The 21,662-nt window shown below is 40.7% G+C and overlaps 1 protein-coding gene across 6 annotated transcripts in view; it reads right to left on the reverse strand.

Annotated features, from left to right (window-relative positions):
* The window catches only part of PUS7 (pseudouridine synthase 7), a 47,432-nt gene extending 26,052 nt beyond the window's left edge, over positions 1-21,380 (reverse strand). The window contains exons 1-8 of one of the 6 annotated variants that reach the window (XM_084619118.1): positions 20,393-20,911; positions 17,910-17,931; positions 15,866-15,966; positions 14,194-14,580; positions 8,101-8,185; positions 7,886-7,987; positions 6,811-6,955; positions 1,229-1,340 (exon numbers count right to left, since the gene is read on the reverse strand). In XM_084619118.1, coding sequence (XP_084475244.1) covers positions 1,229-1,340; positions 6,811-6,955; positions 7,886-7,987; positions 8,101-8,185; positions 14,194-14,580; positions 15,866-15,966; positions 17,910-17,931; positions 20,393-20,790 — 1,352 coding nt within the window. In that variant the 5' untranslated portion in view covers positions 20,791-20,911. Of the gene's footprint in view, positions 1-1,228; positions 1,341-4,115; positions 4,134-6,810; positions 6,956-7,885; positions 7,988-8,100; positions 8,186-14,193; positions 14,581-15,865; positions 15,967-17,909; positions 17,932-20,392; positions 20,914-20,958 lie in introns of those variants that run through there. The other 5 variants (XM_084619115.1, XM_084619117.1, XM_084619113.1 and 2 more) reach the window with 5 other exon arrangements.
* Positions 21,381-21,662: the final 282 nt, after the last annotated feature.

Genomic DNA, 21,662 nt, shown 5'->3' on the forward strand with positions numbered 1-21,662 from the left:
TGCATAATCTCTATCAAGCTCTCCATGAACCGCTAGAGTAGCATGTTCCCAGGCATCCTGTTTTTCAAATACAAGTACCACCTTCACCAAGGTGCTGCTGATTTCTCAGAGCCAAACATTCAGAAGCTTAGATTGTGAACTCACACTTATAAAACAGCTAGTGAGGACTGTCACTGATGGGGATGGGAGGACAAATACACAAAGGCTTGCTTGGCCACAAAGAAAGGCAGAAAGCCAAGGCTTATGTGACTGGTGAATCCCTCACAGCAAGCAGAAGGAGACTGGTCACCACCTACCTTTCACAGATAAAGGAGTTACAATGATTCGGACAGGACAAAGAAAGAAAAATCTCAGTTACAGCTTGTTTACACATGGAGCTACTGTGTTTTAAAGTTTACACTCTACCTTAATCTGAACTAACTGCCCCAATTGCAGTGGCTACAATAACTGATTTGCATATGAATGACCGCAACAATATTTTTAAGTACATCCACTGTATGTTTGGACAACTGCACATTTAAAATCCCTAAAGTAAAAGATATGCTGCATGGCCTGGTCTTCACTGGGGCCTGGTCTACACTAAAAAGTTAGGCTGACCCAGCTACATTGCTCAGGGGTGTGAAAAATCCACACCCCTGAGTGACACAGTTAAGCCGATCTAACCCCAGAGTGGACAGTGCTAGATAAACAGAAGAATTGTTCCATCGACCTAGCTACTGCCTCTCAAGAAGGTGGATTACCTACACCAATGGGAGAATCTCTCCCGTTGGGCAAGGTAGGGTTTACACTCACTTGCCACGGCAGTGCAGCTGCAGCACTGCAACTGGGCCGTTGTACTGTTTCAGGTATAAACGAGCCCTGAGAATAAACGTGCACACTTAACTTCAGTTAAGAATGCACCAACTCACGGTAAAATCCTAGTGAATACAAGACAGTTTGTAGTCTTCATGCAAGTTAGGCGGTCAAACACAAATCTTTCCCTCAGTGAAGACCAAGCCTGAAAGCATGCCTGACAGTATGCCATTTTTTATTGTTTAGAACTATTTTCTTAACATAGCGAAGCATTTCAAATGTGACCTCCTAAAACAAATATATTTTGCAGTTACTAAATATATTGTGACAATACATTTCCTGTGTGGTTTTAGCATACGGATTTTAAAGCAGAATGTTTACATTAAATATTTAGTTGTTTTTGTTGTGTCTCAAAGCAATAAAATAATATTCTTACCTTAAAAATTTTGATAGTACATTAATAGCATCCATTGTATCCTTGTTTTCCTTGTATAATACAAAGTGGCAGTAGCTTCCCCTAGATTTTGGCCATGAATGTTTTCTTGGATCTTTAAAACAAAGAGTTAAGACATATAAAAGGACAATTTGTAAACTACATTATCAGTTGTTATCCTCGTTTGCAATCCGGGTTCATTTACTCGCCACAGCAGTTTCCATTTTCAAACAAACACGTGACTCTCAGTGACTGCAATTAGCTTCCATCTGCTTCTTTCTTAAGAAAATAAAAGTACTGAATGGAAGAAGTTGGTCCAGTAAAAGATTACCTCACCCACCTTGTTTCTCTGGCAGTTATGAAGTATGAAAAAAATGCACTTTCTGCAGATCCACTGTGGTGTAAATTTATACTGCAATACAAGATTTTAGCCATGTGACTTACACAAACATTACCAGGAGTTGCATGACAAAAGAAAGTGTCCTTCTGTTGGAATATTTTCCCAGTGGTTTATTTGTTGCCCCAACCCCAATCTCATTCCAACTGAAGTAAATCCAAGTTTTACCAGCGACTTCACTTTGAACAACGTCCAGCACTTTGGGTTTGATGCAATGCTTGTTGAACCAAATGGGAAAACTCCACTGGTCATTGGATCAAACAAGCCCTTTATATTCTTCACAAAAAGCAAACTATGTTATTTTAAGGATGGCATTAATAACGTATTATTTATTTCTACAGCATCGTGCATGCAACACTAGAGCTTGGGTTATATCATATGCAAATTTTAAGGGCTTTATAATTGGTAAGAATTCACTTTGAGTTGAAGTGTGGTAACCAAGTCTCACAACAGAGTTAAATTTGGGCCAATTTTCTAAATTAATTAATAATTCAAATTCACCTTGGATATTTTCAAGTTATGTAATGTGTCTCTAGTCTAAAATATGGTTCATGATATTGTTTAATCATTTTTGGTTTCATAGAAAGGGAAGCAAGACTGCCAAAATATTAAAGTCATTACTGCACAGTAACGTTTTCAAAGATAAATGTGCATTGCATAATCATCTATCATTGTGGGCCCAATCCTCCTCCCATAGAGGCCAACAAGAGGCACTTGACTTCAGTGGGAGTAGGAACAGGCCCTTTGGGGTTGTTGTTTTTTTTTATAAAAGGCACATAAGAAAATTAAATACTAAAAACTAACAGCTTGTCTAAATGGAAAAGTTTTACACATATAAAACCACCATGTGGACACTCTCATATAAAAGTGTCTTTTTCATTTTATCTTAAACCCCTTCCCAGGCAACGAAAGCTAAATTGAAAAAAAGTACTCTTATTCCAGTATAAGTGTGTCCACATGGGGGGGAGGAGTGGTGGTGGTGGTTTTACACATACTACTAATCTTTGTTTAAATTAACATTTTAGGTTATACCGAAAAATACTTATCTCCTGTAGGGAAGGCCTAGGTTTAAAATATGGATTTTTTAAATAAAAACTGACAAAAGCCTGAAAGAGGAGTTGGTGTTTCTTTTTAAGGAAGCAATATCATCAACCCTAACTCCTCACTGAAAGATAACGCCTCATATGGAGTACTACAATATTTAGAGAGAACACAAGCAGAGTTGCCTCTATCTCCCTTGGGAAAAAAAAAATACCAGGAACATTTGTATGCAAACCATGGGCTGTACTGGCCATCAATGTTTAAGTGAAGTCTCCACTGAAACAAAAAAATTCTTCATAATATTAATGATATGGTCCACAGTCTTTTTGTTAGGAGTTCACTGGCTCCTGCTTATTCTCCTTCTCAATTCATCAATCCTCTGTGATCTCAATTTACTCTTGTACAAATTATAACTTTAAAGTAGCAAATTAGGTTTAAAAAACAAAGATTGCACAAAAATTTCTGTCATTAAAATAGGAGAAAGGGAAAAAACAATTCACAGGGAGAATCATTTCCAAGTTGAAAGTTTCTCCATAATGCATCGATTGCTCAATTTTGCACACTTTCATTTGGATTTCTTTCAAAAACACCAGCCCTGATCAAAACCAGAGTAAGGCAACCCAGGAACCTAAGCACACACCATACCATCTGCTACTACAACCCCATGCCCGTGCCATGGCCCCATCCATCCCCCTTGGAGTGGGGTGGCTGGAGTCTCTCCCTTGCCAGAGAAGCAGGGATGGCACCATAGCCCACATTACTTGGATAGCTGGGTGGAACTGCCTCCCCTCTCTTTCTCCTGCTGCACATACAGTCCTCTGCTGGGGTGGTGTTGTCACAGCCTCCCAGATCAATGGGTCTTGGAGTCAACACCCCATGGAGATGAATAAGACAATTCATACCTCTCAGAGGTATTGCTTCAGGCTATCTGCCCATTCAGGCAGACATTGCTGCATCACTTATTCTTGATTCATGTTTTCAAGCTTTTTATTACAACCACAAGGGCTAAAAACTTGTTTGTTTTTTTTAATGAAACCTATGAATCTGATGTAAAACTCACAGGACTCTGGGAATTGGGACTCTAAACATAGAACTATGAAGTGAAATCCTGCCTTACTGACACCAAAGGGAGTTTCACCATTGATTTCAATGGGGCCAGGATCTCACTCACTCATCATCCCTATGCCTTAATCCAGCCCTGGTCCTGATCTTGCAAGCCATTTCATGTGGGTGGACTACTGGGTCCGCACCAAGTGACTTGCAAGACAGAAGCCCATAACTGCATGTGTGAAGGGTGCAGCACCAGCCTCGTCACTTTCTGTGAAAACTTAACATTGCTTATACATAGATTTTATATTTAATTCTTGTTAGTTTGGCCAATGCTTTCACTATTTAGTGTGTCTGAATGGTTGGCATTTCATTTTACCAGCATGAAATACCAACATATCTTACCTGTTGCAGTTCTGACCTCTGTCCCAATGTATAGCATAAAGAGCACAAAAGAGCAATGTTTAATTTTTAAACTATTGAAGGGTTTTAGAGGTGAACATGCAGGTTTATGGTTATGATTGTTTATGCTGTAGACTTTTATAGCATCCAACAATTACGTGGTTGGTGACAGTGATTTAGATGGTTATGCGATGGAATCGTGCAGAGGCAAACAGTAAATATACGGAAAGTTTCAATCAGAGGTACAACAAACTTCACTGTGGACAATGATGGACAGCACTGCCAACAAGTTACTGAAGTAATAGGTCCATGCCTGAAGTACTCTAAATACCACACATACAAAAGTACTTGTAATTTAGTGAGTTAGAAAACATTCTTGTAACCCTTATCCCCACAAGCATACCTCATCATGTTTCTCATGTAAGAATAGATTACTAAATATTTCAAGTGTTTCTTGCCCACTGACCCCATTCAGGATTGAGTCCCCATGTGTTAGTCACTGCACATATGCAAGACTTAGATATAGTCTATGTCCCAAAGAGCCTATAGTCCAGTATCCCCATTCTGCAAGCATTTATGCATGTTGAGTAATATTTTGCACATGGGTAGCCACTGAACTTACAAATGTAAATATGTTTGCAGGATCAGGGTCTGAGAATCTAAGTTTAAAACACATTAAATCCTACTGCATTGTATGAAGTTGTCCAGAAAAGATTTTTCCTCTAGAGAAATACTTTTTTAAATGGACACCAGTTAAAATCTACAAATCCTATTTGTAAGGTACTTTTCAGTTATAGTTGTTCAACTTAATACAAGCACTTTGTTGTAACAATGGTTAAGGAACATAAACATCAACAGGGCACACTGAGGAAGACTATTATAACCCAAAGGAGACCAGGATTTGTTTGGAGATTACTTTTTGTACTTGTAAGTAAGCACACTCCATGCACAAAGCATGCAACCATAGGATTAACTTGACACAGTTAATGTGATAAACCTTACACATGTAATAATAATTTATTCCAAGTTTTTGATACTTTAAATACTCTACCACGTAGCAAAAGACTTTTACATTTGCTTAAGAAAAAGTTTAAATAAAATATACTTTTATCTAAAATAAATATGTAGCCCCTATCTAATTTGCATTACAAATGCTGGAGCCCATCTACTGGCAATGAGATACAATTTATCTTAAACCTGTTCCTAACTGACTTCAGGTAAACTGAAATAAGCCTAATTTAAACCAAAATAAGAACATTCATACAGCCTATTATACTAATTTTAACTAAATCAGTTTATAAAAGCCCCACACCTTGAGTTAAACTGGTGAAATTCTGTGTTTAGGCAAACCTTTAGATTTAAAATCAATTTGCCAACATGTCAAAAGTGTCAGATAATGGGCAACAATGTTTTACATATTTGTATACCAATACTGATGTGCCCCAAAATAATTAGACTACTAAAATACTTTGGAACATATTAAGTTATTTACCTTGATACTACCAAGTCCATCATTATTCTGACTACAAAAGCAGTTCCTATAACTGATGATGGATACAGACAGTTTTCTGCTTATAACTTTAATTTTGGCAAAGCACAGGATTGTCATTAACTGGAAAGCAGAAGCAGGTTCAGCTATTTTAAAAAAATCCTATCTTTGAGAAGAGTTGCTACTGGAAATATATTCATATATTATTTATATAAAAGATGTAATTCTGAAAGGTAGTAAACAGGTTGGGATAAATTCTGGCCCCACTGAAATGAAAGGGGGGGTTACCACTGACTTTAGTGAGGCCAGAATTTCACCCATTGAATTTATTATTATTTGTATTACCATAGTACCTAGAAACCCTAGTCCCAGACCAGGACCCCACTGTGCTATGCATTATATAAACACAGAGAAAATTTGGAATTCCTAAATTGTATGATTGTAACAACTTAATTTGGATCCAATCAGGTTCATATGGTCAACATTTAGACAGTAACTATACAATAAAAACAAACACACACTCCTATGTTGTCTATTTGGCACTCAGTGAAAATCACAGAAATGTAGGCTGGAAGAGCCAGCCCTCTGTGCTGATGCAGGACCAACCTAGAACATCCCTGACAGGTGTTTGTCCAACCCGTTCTTAAAAACATTCAATACTGGGGATTCCACAACCTATTTTTTTGGAAGCCTATTCTAGAGCTTAACTACCCTTATAGTTAGAATTTTACCCTAAGTCTCCCTTGCTGCAGAGTAAGCCCATTACTTTTTGTCCTACCTTCAGTGGACATGGAAAACAATCAATCAATCACCCTTTATAACAGTTCTTAACATATTTGAAAACTGTTATAGTCCGTCCTGTCCCCCCTGCCAGCAAGTCTTCTTCATGTACAAATACTTCTCACTTATCATAAACCCAGTGAAACAACTTTACATTTGCTACTCCATCTACTTGATTAGTGGTTTGAAGAAAAAACAAAAACCCCCACACTAATATATTTTAGCATACCTAACATGTAAGCCTCAGGCCCTGTGCCATTTAGAAGTAACAGACTGGATGAATAGGTACAGAAGCATGCAACAGCCTCCAAATCCAAATTATAACATACCTCCTTGTCTGAAGTATTATGTAATTTTAATTAAACATTTTGTTTTTAAATTGTAGTTCAACTTTGCAACATGAAATGATGGAGACAGTAACAAACTCACTTGCCAGTGCTTTCTTTCCAGCAGCATGGTAAGCAACAATGTATTTTTTCCCATCTCGGTCCTCTGTTTTCGTCTCCAATCCAGGAAACAAGGATTTCACAGCCTGGTGAATAATAGTTCTTTTTTCTTTCGTGTCTTCAATAACCTATATTTAACAAAGAAAACTGTCACACAAAAATAGTTCTTTTTTTGGTCTTGTGTACATATCTTTTTGTTTGTTTGTTTTTAAACACACCAAAAAATCATTTTTCTGTTCAAAAACCAGCCTTAAGAAAACATGATCTGACTATGCTTTAAAGGACACATCCTACTTGCTATAATTAATTCATAAAGAGATATATACATAACTCAGCTACAAACCCTGAATCTGATGTTTCATAAATAAAAACCACAATGACATTTTTTAAATTCACCAGTTTTATTCTTAGCCAAATTTCACTGCCTGAATGAGGACTATATACAAAATGTGTGTCTTGAGTGCACATCTGTATAGAAGCTATACAACTCGATGTGAAAAAAAAAAATGTTAATATAAGAATGCTTATTAATCCCAAACCCAATTTTTTCCCCAATTCAGCTCAGCAGTTATTCATATTTGTGTTATTTAAAAATAGCCACAAAACTCTTCTTCTTGTACTTTTTTTCTTCTTATTGTGGAAGATCAAATTCACTGTCTTCTACTAAATCAGCACATGCTATCCATGGAAACATTCTTTCATCAAAGTCCATGCTTGTTTAATCCCTTGTACATAATCATTCTATAAAATACTCAAGACACTGAAAACCTAAATATTAGGATTAGCCCTAATCCTTCAAACACTTAGGCATATGCTTAATTTTATGCACGTGAATTGTCCCAGTGAAACCACGATGAGTACTCACATGCATAGTTCAGTACACTTGTAAGTCTTTGCAGGATCGAGTCCTAAATTTACAAGTTTTCAGCATCACCTATTCTGATGTAAAGCTCAACAAACTACTTATATACCTAGCATTTAGTTTCCATGCACACACCCATCTCCTTCCGCAAAAAGGACATGTTAGCCAAGTCCTTTGTATTGTTTTACCATTTTACCTCTATGGCAACACTGGTTTCTTTGTTCTTAAAAAGTTGGAGCTCTTCTAAATGCTGCTTGTCTTCATTTGACAAAACTGTAAATATTTCTTCTGAAGGATCCTAATATATATAAAATAACAGTAACTCACACAACACAGTCAGAACAAGATTTCATTAGTAACTTAATTTAAAAAAAATCTTCTAGCCATTTCTGAAAGCTACTCAAAATTTACCTCATCATCCACTGGAACAGAAAAGTCATCTAAATGGCTTATGCGCCCATCTTTTCCTATTTCATGAACAACAAAGTCTGAGTATCTAACAGAAAGAAACACAAGAGGTTAAAAAACACAGACAGGAAAGACTAAAGGCTTCTGTGAACAGAACACTATTTTCCAATAGACTTTATTCAGTTTCTAGATTAAAACTTCAGCCATTATCTACTAAAAAGCTTTCTCCCATTCCTGGAAAATTACCCAAAGGACACACTAGATACTTTCCAGAATCATCACTTGAAAACTCAATATGAAAATGATACCTATTTTTTCCCTCCATCGTAGAACCACAAATATTGGTTTGTTACTGTTGAGTTATTCATGAATGTTAAAGCCACTAGCATTTAAAAAGAATCATAGAAATGTAGGACTAGAAGGGACCTCAATAGGTCACATAGTCCAGTCCCCTACATTGAGAAAGGAATAAGTATTATCTGGAGACCATCCCTGACAGGTGTTTGTCTAATTAGCTCTTAAACACCTCCAATGACAGAGGTAATTTGTTCCAGTGCTTAAATACCCTTACAGTCAGGAAGTTTTTCCTAATGTTGAATCTAAAGCTCCCTTGCTACAATTTAAGCCCCTGATGTCTTGTCCTGTCCTCTGGTTCAAAAAAGAACTAGATAAATTCATGGAGGATAGGTTTCAGAGTAGCAGCCATGTTAGTCTGTATCCACAAAAAGAACAGGAGTACTTGTGGCACCTTAGAGACTTACCAATTTATTTGAGCATAAGCTTTCGTGGACTACAGCCCACTTCATCGATGGGCTGTCTGTAGCCCACGAAAGCTTTTGCTCAAATAAATTTGTTAGTCTCTAAGGTGCCACAAGTACTCCTGTTCTTTTTATGGAGGATAGGTCCATCAATGACTATTAGCCAGGACGGGCAGGGATGGTGACCCTAGCCTCTGTTTGCCAGAAGCTGGGACTGGGCAACAGGGGATGGATCACTTGATGATCATCTGTTCTGTTCATTCCCTCTGAAGCACCCAGCATTGGCCACTATTGGAAGATAGAATACTGGGCTAGATGGACATTTGATCTGACTCAGTAAGGCCGTTTTGTTCTCCTTAACCACTGAACAGAAAAACATTTCAGCACCGTCCTTTTTATAACAACCTTTTACATACTTGAAGACAAATATCATGTCCCCGCCTCAAATCTTCAATTCTCCAGACTACACAAACCCAATTTTTTCAATCTTTCCTCATAGGTCATGTTTTCTAGACCTTTAATTATTTTTGTTGCTCTCTGCTGTACTGTCTCCAATTTGTCCACATTTTTCCCCACACAATACTCCAGGTGAGGCTTATCTGTGCTGAGTAGAGTGGAAGAATTACTTATTTCTTGCTTACAATACCCCTGCTAATACACCCCAGAATGATGTTCACTTTTTTTTTTTTTTTGCAACAGTATGACATTGTTGACTTAATGCATTTAGTTTGTGATCCACTGTAACCCCCACGTCCTCTTCTGCAGTACTCCTTCCTAGGCAATCATTTCCCATTTTGTATTGATTATTCCTTCCTAAGTGTAGTAATTTACATTTGTCCTTATTGAATTTCATCCTATTTAATTCAGAACATTTCTCTACTTTATCAAGATCATTTTGAATTCTAATTCTGCCCTCCAAAGCGCTTGTAACCTCTCCCAGCTCAGTATCATCCGGAAACTTTATAATTGTATTCTCTATCCCATTATCCAAATAATTTATGAAGATATTGAATAGAACCAGACTTAGGACAGATCCCTGCAGGACCCCACTTGACATGCCCTTCCAGTTCGATCGTGAACCATGGATAACTACTCTGAGTATGGTTTACCAGCCACTAGTGCACCCACCTTATAGTAGGTTCATCTACAAAGACACCAGAGAAGAGAAAGAGTATATAAATTAGGAAAGAAAGGGAATGTAAAAAAAGTTATTTGAAATTACAGGAACGTTGCGAATGGACATTAAAAAAAAAGGGAGGGAAGAGGAAATTCTTGAGCCTTCTTTTACAGATCACCATTTTAAACTATATCCTGACTTTCATCTATTTACCCAAGATTTTTTATAAACAGTAACTGGATAATTTGATTTCTATCTGTCATTCATACACAGAAGCAAGCAGCCTCTCCCAACTTCCCAACAAAGGTAAGAGCAGATCACTGTTGTGAGTCTTCATGCTACTGAGGCCTCCTTATTTAATCAAATATACTAGAACATTTATTAGTGTAATAAGTAGCTAACTAGGCTCCTCATGTAGATGAACAAAGTACATTATATAATGTATTCTTTTGAACTGGTTGATTACTTGCTAAGTTGCAGAGCTCAGAAATCTACTCTCTCATTCCTAGCTGTTGTTAAGAATTACAAAGATTCTACTGCACTGTTATTTCATGAATTCGTACACTAACTCTGTCACTTCAACCAACATTCTTCAGTGCTAGCAGTACATTAAAGCTCAACTCATCCTCTTCCCAGGGAGAGTGAGTCAGATTTCTGTTCACAGCTATGCGGGTGGAAATAGAGAGAACTCCACTGAAGTAAGAGTTCTTCTGGATATTCACTTCAGTAGCATAGCAGATTCTGATCCAGTCTTTTAAAAAAGAAAAAGAGAGACAGTGAATTGGTGCCAGTAGAGGGAACATGAAGGACTTTCTTTCTACATTAGTAAAGCCAGGATAAATTGTATTTTCTAAAATAAGAATTTTAGAACAGCTGAGAGAAAAAGCTGTCAACTGATTGTGAAATGCTGAAAGAGGGGAAAATGAGGCTTCACTGTGAGATGTTTCTATTGCATTACATCCAAATCCACACATGCACGTATCAAAGCTCTATAAAATCACGTTATACAAGTCAAAAGGGTCAAAATGGAGGGGGGTGGAAAGACCATAATGCGACTGCAAACATCTCTGTCAAGACATTATTAAGGTTATGTTTGCCCAACTGAGTTTAAAGTAAAGATGTGATGAATCCACATTTTTTAATTTGAACAAATAACCAAACACTTCTCATTGGTATTCACCCAAAACTGAATGCAAGTACAGTACAGACCCGTTTACGTGTGGATGTCGGGAGCCAAGCCATCGCGACCACATGATAACGGACCGCGGGTTAAGAGGGCCATGCTGAAAAAAGTGTCTATGATTCACTTAGAAAAAAATGCTAGAAGAAATCGTTATTTTCTGCTCTTTCTGGATCGCATTTTTTTTCTTTCTTATGAAGTCTCATTTGCCGCAGATCAATGATTTTTATATTTTCCGCATTTTGCTCCTTCATAAATCTGACAACAGTTTCTACACCACTAAGAGCTTCTGTGGCCGAAATTTTGACCTTTTCAATGACATCCTCACCATCACTTTCGCAGTCCGACATAGCCTCGCAGCCCGTTAATATTTCTTCCTCGGACAGAAATTCTGAAGTCAGGCAATCTTCATCCATCTCCAGCCACTCGGTAATGATTTTCGGCGACGTATCCAAACTAAAATCTTTTATCATTTGAAAATGAAGCTTACCTTTAACCTCTTTTGTCTGTGTGCGTGTTTGTAGAACGTCTTCTTCTGAAAATCCTTCAAAGTCTGGCTCTGAATCAGTGCCACTGCTGGAGTTTTCCGAGTCTGAGCTGTCTTTGACAGAAAAGTCATCACCGAGAGTCTTCGTCCAGCAGTTTTCAATGGACTTTTGTTTTACTCCGTCCCAAGCTTTTTTAACTAAATAAATAATTTCCTTCATGTTTAACTGTTTCAGAAATGCCTGAAGACATGCATGACATGATCGCCAAAATCAGCTCCCGTCAATAATTGTTTTTAAAATTCTGAATAATGCCCTGGTCTAAAGGTTGAATTTTTGATGTTGTGTTGAATGGTAGGTATAGCACTCAAATTTTTCCATCGCTCGATACCAGTTATTTGGCTGGAGGATGGGCTGGACAATTGTCAAGCAGAAAAAGTGCTTTGGCTTTGAGTGTCTTTGACCACAGATGCTTACGAACAGCTGAAACAATGCTGTTGTGGAACCAGTCGTCAAAAATGTGTCTCGTCATCCAAGCATTTTTGCTGTTAGCGTACATTACTGGCAGTTTGGCTCTACTGCGGTGATTAAAGCAGCGAGGGTTATGAAATCGGCCAACAAGAAGAGGGGCAAACTTATGGCTGCTGGACTTATTACTACAAAAAAGAAGAGTCACACTATCTTTTATCTTTTTAAATCCAGCTGTTTTCTGTGTCTTGTAATTAAAGGCTAAAGTCTTATCAGGTAGCAGTTTTGCAAATAAACCTGTTTCATCACAATTATAAAGTTGTTCTTCGTGGTAGTCTTCATTTTGTAAAATAGATTTTAACTTGGTGGGAAACACGTTTGCGGCTGATTCATCAGCTTTCTCTAGAAATCGATACTTGCGCTATGCCATGACGCTTTTTAAAACAACTTATAAACCCCTTGCTGGCTTGGAATGATTCATCCCCTGTTAAATTTCCAACTTTGGTCGCTTGGGCTTGAAGAATTGGCCCACTTAGCGGCATTCCTTTCAGCCTTTCCTGAGCAAACCATGTGCACATGGCTTTGTCTATTGTGGGTTTTGCTGAACAGCGCACACATTTTCGCTTAAGCCCCACAACAGAATCGATATTCCGTACAAAGCCATTCAGTTTAGATTCGTTTTTAGCCATCCTCAGAGAGTAGATTCGGCTATCCCAATATCTTCTGAAACTTTGGCCTGGGTTTCTCCACTATTTACTTGATCTGTTGCAGCTAGGTTTTCTTCTACAGTGTAGGAACGCTGACGTTTGCCCTCTGCCATTATATTAGGCCTACGGTTAAAATTTGCTAATGTAGTATATATATTACTATATATTATATATCTCTTTAGCATCACAATCACTAAGCATGCATGATACATCTTTACCAATATCGGTAAAGACGTACAACACATTTCCGCTCCGCACTTCCAGTCGATTTCTATGTCAGTGAGTTAGTGAGCAAATCTGTAGCACTACATAGCGAGTTCCTGTACCATGTGTTAACGAGTCTCATGTGTTAAATAGGTAGCACTGGGAGGCATGGCGCTACTGTGCATTAAGCGGATTCGCGCATAAACGGGTCTGTACTGTAAGTGATGCTGTCGTTATCTTGCCAGATCTCTCAAAAGAAAGATCTTTCATAGTTATAAGGAATATCCACCAATAAATAGGGATAACAGTGTCTTTTTTTTAAGATTATGTTGTATCTGCAGTTTCAGAGAAAAAGTGCATAACAATATCTATTTATGGCAAAACTATGTACATACAGGATGACTTTAATTTGAAACTGATTATGCAAAAACATGTTTAAGTGCTTTGCTGGACTGGTGCAACAATTTGTACACTGTTTCTTCAGAAGGGTTTTGAATTTATATTTGAGATTTCTGGTGAAAGATAGTATTTATTTTAAGTAACAGTTAAGAATGCTGTGTTGTAGTGAAATGAGAATAAGGAGTTTATTATGTAGGCGGTGTAAGATTTGTGATATCCTCAATTATTTTCAAGTTCTTTAGTTTTGTACATAATGTTATAACTGACAAGATTTATAAAATTTTAGCACCAGAAGGGACTATTAGATCATCATCACATAGCAACTTTAACTTGTTCTTTCAAAAAAATTTTGACTTTGGGATCATAAATATTTTGTCACGTCTTTTACATAGGTTAGCAGTACTTTTAATGTGTATAGTATGTATTGTAACTAGACTGTATATTTTGTACATAGTTGGCAGAAAGTAAGTCAAATTGGAAATGAATATAAGATTATATTCCTATCATTTAGAGTCCCCTTTCTCAGTTTTATTCAGCAGTACACAAACACTTTAGAAAGGCACCAGCCATGTACAAACTAAAGCTTTCTCAGAGCCCTAGTTTTACGAAAAGAAAGCAGTGAAGCACACCTGTAGATAATCCTACTGTATCTTGATATGTGTGGGTGTTATATCAGAGATGATAGTGTCTGACTCCTAGGCTAAACAGAGAAGGAAAATGGGGAATAGTTGCCAATACAAGGAATTAAAGTACAGAGGATTGCAATATGAAAAGTTACCTCTCTTTTAAGATTCCAGAAAACCCTTTGTGAAAGCTAACAAACTTTGTAATGCCAACATCGAGTTCTGTTAGTCCATGCTTCATCATGTCTGCAAAGCTCTCTGGGTCCCCTTCTTCATCACTTTCCTCCAGTTCATTATCTTCCTCCTCACCTTCTTCATTCAGGATTATATTATCTTTCTTGTCCTCAAGCAAAGGTTTTGCAGGTTGTTCAATTAAAATGTCAATGCTTTGCTCAGAATTGTTTCCTGTCTTAGAAGACTCTTCTGAGATCTTTTGCCTTTTAATTTCATCTACATTAGCCACATCATCCTCAGAATGAGGACGTTTCAAGGATGTCATTTGTACAGCTTCCATATTTAAAGGCACAGAGCGGTACAAAGTCCTGGGGAAGAAAAGGGACCATTTAAAATGGTTTATTTCCAAATCTTTTGCTCTTTAAAAAAATTATATTTTTAAACATGCAACACACACAAATCAAACAAAAAGCAGCAAATTCTGCATCAAGCTGCTATACCTGGGCAACCCCAGAGTCAATGGATTTGCACAGGTGTAAGTTAAACTACATGCAAAGATACAGCTACCAAGAAGGTACACTTGGCAAACTCAGTAGTCTCAGCAGAGGAACAACGCAGGGAAGGGGGAGTAAAGGATTAGGATTAGAGATCCTGACCGAGAAAGACAGAAAAAAGCACTCCTGACAAACAATACATTGTGTCAGGCTCAGGCCTGGTCTATACTTAAAAGTTTTGCTGCATAGCTACGTTGATATGGAGGGTCGGGGGAGGGGGGGAATCACACCCCTAACCAACATGGCTGTTCCGGCAAAAGCCCTGGCATAGATGCAGTTATACTGGTAAAAAAGTCCTTTTGCCAGGACAGATCATTTCATTTAGACAACTGGTATAAGATATACCAGCAAAAGAACTAATTTGCTGGTATAAAATGCATCTCCAGTCGTGGGGCTTTCCTTTATAGCTATCTTGGTATATTTCTACTGGCAAACATTTTCTAGTGTTGATAAGGCCTCAGACAGGAAAGGACTACTTCCAGAAAAGATTTTGGGGTTATATAAGGAAATGAGAGTGAAAGGATCAGGGAAGACACACCGTACCGCACCAAGGGGAGAATAAGTGATTTATGTTTGTCTTTATGAAAGACAGGGGAAGGAAGGTGGTCACATTTTTAGGTAGCACCAGTTTTTCAAAGTTTTCCAGAATGGGTACTCCTGGAATCTCTCCCAGCTGGCACTGGAGAAGAATGATGCAACACCTCCAGCAAATCTGGCCTCTTCCCTTGCCAGCTCTCCTTATTTTCAACTGCTATGATAGTGCCAGTGCTCAACTATCATACAGCTGGCCACATGGGCTTTCCTGCTCTCCGTATCTCACTATAGCTAAATCTGACTACTTTGTATTGTTCCCCCTTCCTAAAAGAATTCATCCTGTGTGCATCAATAATTCAGACACAATGGTTCAATGTACTCCCCCGCCCAGCCTGTATATTATTTCATCTCTTCTGTTCCCAGAAAGCACTCCTATTCTTCTTCCTAAACTCACAAAGTTCTGACCAATGAGTCACCAGGGGTGAGGTAAAGGAAACCCTGAGAGTGGAGGGTCAAGCAGGGAGCGAATGAAATAAATCCTGGAGAGAGGGCTGTATCTACTCACTCTTGTGGAACTGAGCGCTTGATTCTCTTCACTGACTGCTTCACTGTCCACTTGTGGGCCAGCAGGAACAGAACTTTGGGGGCTGGAGAAGAAAGGGATAACTGTTTGATAATTTAACTGTTATTGATAACTGTTTTATAATTAAAAAATTATTATAACACCTAGGATGATAAATGGGTCAAAGGTTCTCCATAGGTCCCAAGATCTATGAGATTGCCCCAAAGTACTTGGGGCACCCCAAAGATCTGGAATATTATGCTCCTTACTCATTCCAGCGGAATGGGAGTATGGGGAGAAATCACATACCCCCACTGATTCTATAAAAACTCCACAAGCTGAAATACACAGATATTCCTAGCCCTTCTGTGCAATTTTCCCCATGGAAACAATAAGTTGACCCTGAACTTGTGGCTCAGTGTTTATGATGCTTATAAAAGCTCTTTCCACACTCCTCAGTGAAAATTATCACCATAAATAGAACACAAATAGAGGTAAATAAGGCACTTTACAAAGGACTTCCTAGTTCTGTGCATCATATTATAGAAAGGATATTGTGTAACTGGATAACAGTTAAGATTAAAAAAGAGCACTGATGCTTAGATACACAAAGAAACTGAAAAAATAGTTTTGTATTACTAATAAGATAAAAAACAAAAAACACACTTTTAACAGGGATGCCTACAGAAGCTGGATGCCATGAAACTGTAAGAGAACAGCCACAGAAACTAAGACACAGCCAGACTGAAGAAGTTAAGAAAAACACAGAAAACAGAAAAGACACACCAATGTGGACCTTTATTGACCTCAGTGCTAGCCTATAATAAATTAACTTGCTCAAGTACTGCAGAATCTGCAGCAGGTAACCAAACGCAAGGCTAACTAAGGGTTTTTGATTGATTGTTTGTAATTATTATTTCTTTTAAGGGATTTGTATGAGAGTTTAGTGCTTGTCAAAGGTGCCAGATTAATAGCCCTGGAGATCAAAATCCCCACAACTGTACACAGAACAGACACAATACCTGCTTCTCTATATCACCCCAACAATATACACATAGATTTTTGAAGAGAGAACAAAAATCATTTGTTGCCAGCAAATAGTTCAGTCAGGGCACAAACCAATCTTCTAGAAACTTCCTCAATCATTAGATAACATCTCCCACTTGAAAATTTTAAAAATCTATAATTTAAGGAAGACTAACATTACAGGCTAGATACATCTTGTCACCTACTCAATTGTCAGCTGTCCTGAAACTGACCAGAACTAGCCATGCATAATATAAGTACTCTGAAATTTTTATTATGAAAAAATAATTAAGAAACAATTATTATGGAAAAATAATCACTTTTCCAGCCACTACTTGTTTTTCCCTAGTTAATTTTAAAATTTTCTTTAGCTCCAAATGTAAATGTTGCTCTAAAAATAAACAACCAAAAGGATTATATTAAGTTACAAATAAATCAGAGAGAAAGCTGCTTTACAAACATTTAAAATAATCAACTAAAATGAAGAACTAATGAATAAAACAAAGAACGAAGAAACAACAAAAGTGAAACAAGAAAGGGATTGTTTATTATTATTATAAAACTATAAATAATAATAAATAATACCAAAGGAATAAGACCACTAAAGGAAAGAATGGAAGAAAGCAAGCAAAATAGAGTTACCAAACCTTGTATTTCTTCATACCTTTCAGTGGATAACATCAGCTTCAATCTGGCCCCAAATTTAAACTTTATAAAAAGCTTTTATAAAATCATAACCAACAGAAGTGATTATACCTTTTAAAAATTCTCATTAAAACTATTTTTAAATAAAGTTTTCTGTAAGATTGAAATGCTAATATCTGGACTACAAACAGAAATTACATCCATTTAATAAACTGGTTTCTAAATTGATGTAGTTAAATTGGTGCAAACTCCTTGTATAGGTACTCTTAAATAGGTTTAAGAGAGGCTGATATTGATTTAGCTTTAGTTGATTACCACAGAAAAGCTGCTCCCTTTCCCCTTTCATCCCAAACCCCTCCAACTACCAAGCATTTACACAGCAGGGCTTTTGCAGGTATCTGTAAGAGAGAAGAGCATGTCTTTTAACACAGATTCCACCCTCCTGGCAGGGGGTGGGGGGAGTCATCACTTACAATGCACTGAAACCTTGCAGGGCTACAATCCATTGGGAAGCCTGCCAAAGGAAGTCGACCTGTTGGTCTGTTAAGTGTGTGTTAGGTGTTTCTAATCCCACCCCGCAGTAACTAGAGATTTAGACAGGTATCATAGATTCCCTAGTCTAAGAACAGGGGACAAACAAATACCAATTGGAAAATGCTGTCCACCATATGAGAAAATATTTGAAAAATTAATTACTTGAGGGACTAGATGGCTCAAAAGTGATTAAGACAGAGACAGTCTTTCACTTGTACAGGTCACTAGTGAGAAAAGGTTGTTACTATTTGACAGCTGTTTGATTGTCTTAGTCCAGGTACCAGTGGACTGGTGTCCACATCACAGAGCCTGCACCCTTGTTGGCAATTTCAGTAGAGGCCAAAGTTTTATGGAGACTGAACTTTAAAGAGATAAAATGAAGAATTTTAACATTCATATGTAAAGCACAGAGCAGGCTCTCTGTCAAATGAAGCAGGAAATTAGATGAGACAGTAAATGGTATCATGGTACAATGATACAGGAGAGTCTAGGAAGCAGATGCCTCAGTCAACTGCAGGAAACAGTGTGCAATCCATATAATTTAAACGTTATACTTAGCAGGGATGGCCCAAATATTGCCCAACTAAGGGGAACATGGCAAATTGCCAGGTGCACAATTGCTACTCCTATATTTTCAGGCCCACTGATGGGAGGAGCAAAGGGGGCAATTGCCCAAGGGCCCAGGCGACTTAAAAGGGCCGCTGCCGGCAGCACAGCAGGGCTAAGGCAGGCTTCCTGCTTGCCCACACTCTATGCCACTCCTGGAAGCGGCCAATGTCCCTGCGGCCCCTGGGGAGGGGGTCTCCGGGCGCTGCCCCTGCCCCGAAGCTCCCGTTGGCCTGGAACTGCAGCCATTGGGAGCTGCGGGGGCAGTGCCCGCAGGCAGCAGCGAGTGGAGACCCCCTGGGCTCCCAGCCTAGGAGCCGCTGCGAGAGGGGTGTGCCAGTTGCTTTTGGCAGCCGCCTGAGGTAAGCGCCAACCCCGACTCCCTCCTACACCCCAACCCTCTGCCTAGAGCCCACACCCCCTCCCACACTCCCCTCCCAGAGCCCGCACCCAAACTCCCTCCCAGAGCCCACACCCTGCACCCCAACCCCCTGCACCAGCCTGGTGAAAGTGAGTGAGGGTGGGGGAGAGTGAGCAACAGAGGGGGGGGATGGAGCGAGTAGGGGGCAGGGCCTCAGAGAAGAGGCAGGACAGGGGTATGGTCTCAGGAAGAGGCGGGGCAGGGGAAGGGTCTCTGGGTTTGTGTGATTAGACAGTTGGCAACCCTACTGGGCAGGCATATAGAAGCCCTAATCACGCCAAAAGAGCATGCCTAGCATCTCGTTGGGCACCAGCCAGCACAGGTGCAGCACCGCCCAAATGTCAGGCAGACCGCATCCGCGCGGGTGTGGCTTGTGCATGTGTGGGGGCCCACTGTTTGGAATTACTGTTAGCAGGCCTGTATCTTTTATAAAACAGAAGTGAGTTCAGTTGTGTTAATCTTTTCTACAGAGATGCAAGTTGCTAAAGATCCCAGCATGCAATTCTCCATGCTCTGGAAACCACTTGGATCAAAAAGAGCCAGGATGATCATTGGAAGGGATCTGAGCCCCACACTGGGTGAGGAAGGGCAGCAGGCATCTGATTACCCACAGACAGATTTCCTGGGGGGGGAGTGGGGAGAGAGAGAAATCAAGGACTCAAGGGAGGAAGGAAAATAAGGTAAGAAGGGTTGATCCCAGAGGGGATCTAAATTGAGGCCGCTGAGCCCTAGCACTATATAGGCAATTTACAAGAGAGAAGAGGGGTTACAGCAAGGAGCCGAATGAGGGGGGAGGGAAGTTTTTTTCGAGAGGCAGTTACATTCTGGAGTAGCAGAGTTGTTTTAACCTAGCCCTGGCCACGGAGGAGCACAGGGCAGGATCTGTCCGCACTCTGTGGGCCATGTCTCCACACTGAAGGGAAGGGCAGCCATGGGGTGCAGCTTAGAAGTCACTGAGCCACATTTGTTTCCACTCCTGCGCAACCACGTGGCAGTGCCACCCAATGCAGCTGGCGGGGGGGGGGAAGGGGGCATCCATGTGCCCGCCCAACCCCGATGAAGAAACCGGGCACAAACTCTCGCCCACAGCCCCACGAGGGGAGTCTGGGAGCCACCCAGAGCGTACCACGGCAGGCGGCTGCGCGCCTGCGGGAGCGGGGAGAGGCTCCTCCCGAGTCGGGCAAACAGTCCTGCGGGGCTGGGGGGAGAGCGTCGCCCTCCGGGCCGCGCCGGTTCCCACGCGGGCGGCGGGGCAGGCAGCCCCGAGGCCGGGCGAGGCGGCGGTGGGGGACGCTTACCCGGAGCTTGCCACTGCCGCCGGCAAGGGAGAGCGAGCGGCAGGAGGCGGCGGCCGCAGGGAGTCAACAACATGGAGCGGGTCCCCGGCCGGAGCTGCGGGGCTGCCGCACGTGTCCGCCCTGGGCTCGGCCTCAGTCCAGGGCGCTGCTGCTGCGGCTGGCCTGGACCGGAGCGCGCGTCTGTGACTGCTGCTCCAGTCCGGAGCCGGGGGAGGGCGCAGGCAGGACACGGCCCCCTTCTCAGTGTCATCAGCCCAGCCCCCTGCGGACACCCGCCCTCTTCCCACGGAGCTCGGCCTCTTGCCCTTCGGACGCCGCTGCTGCAAGGAGCCGGCTGGGCCAGGGTAAACAAGGCGCAGCGCGGCCCCGTCTCCGCTCCTGGGGCAGGCTGCAGCCATTTCGAGGCAGCAGAGCCGCTCCGCCCCGGAGGAAGGGTTGTGCTGCGTGCGTTTCCCTGAGACACTTACAGTCTCCTTCTCCCCCCTCCTCCAGCTTGTTTAAAAACGTCCCCCCCCGCGCGTCAGCTCTGGGACAAAGGCAAATAAATCATCCCCAGATGCTCCCACCTGCAGTTTCTTTGTTACCCGTTCAGGCGGCGCGGGGAGCTGGGAACATCCTGGCGGCCTTGTCAGAGCTGCAGCGGGACCGTGTGTCTGTGAGACCCGTTTCCAGGATTGACTCTTGCCAATCGGATTCAGTCAGAGCCTTTTCCTGCGTTGGCGCTTTGTGGGACTGGTTTAGCCAGCACAGTGGATCTGCAGCGCACTGCGGGGAGGGGAGGTTGTTCAACAGCGGGAAAGATTTCGAAGGTCTCATTGGCATGAGCGAGAATTAGCAGGTGGACTTTGAACAATTTAACCCCATCGATGAAGCAGTGTGCAAAACTAGGTGAGCACGGTGCAGCGTGCTGGCTAAAGGGCCAGTCCAGTTCCCCCTAAAGTCAGTGAGAAAACTCTCAGTCCAGACGAGGTGGGTGAGGTGATATCTTTTATTGGACCAACTTCTACTGGTGAGTAAGAGACGCGCTTTCAAGCTTACACAGAGCTCTTCTTCAGGTCTGGGAAAGGTACTCCGTGTCACTGCTAAATACAAGGTGGAACAGATGGTTTGGCATAAGGAGTTAACACATGTTTCAAGGGACTGTGTAAACTACTTATACTAAATGATCTGTTCCACCTTGTACTTAGCAGTGACACTCTGAGTGCCTTTCCCAGACCTGAAGAAGAGCTCTGTGTAAGCTTGGAAGCGCGTCTCTTACTCACCAGTAGAA

This window comes from Lepidochelys olivacea (genome assembly GCF_965140295.1).
Source record: "Lepidochelys olivacea isolate rLepOli2 genome assembly, chromosome: 1".
Taxonomy (NCBI): Eukaryota; Metazoa; Chordata; order Testudines; family Cheloniidae; genus Lepidochelys; species Lepidochelys olivacea.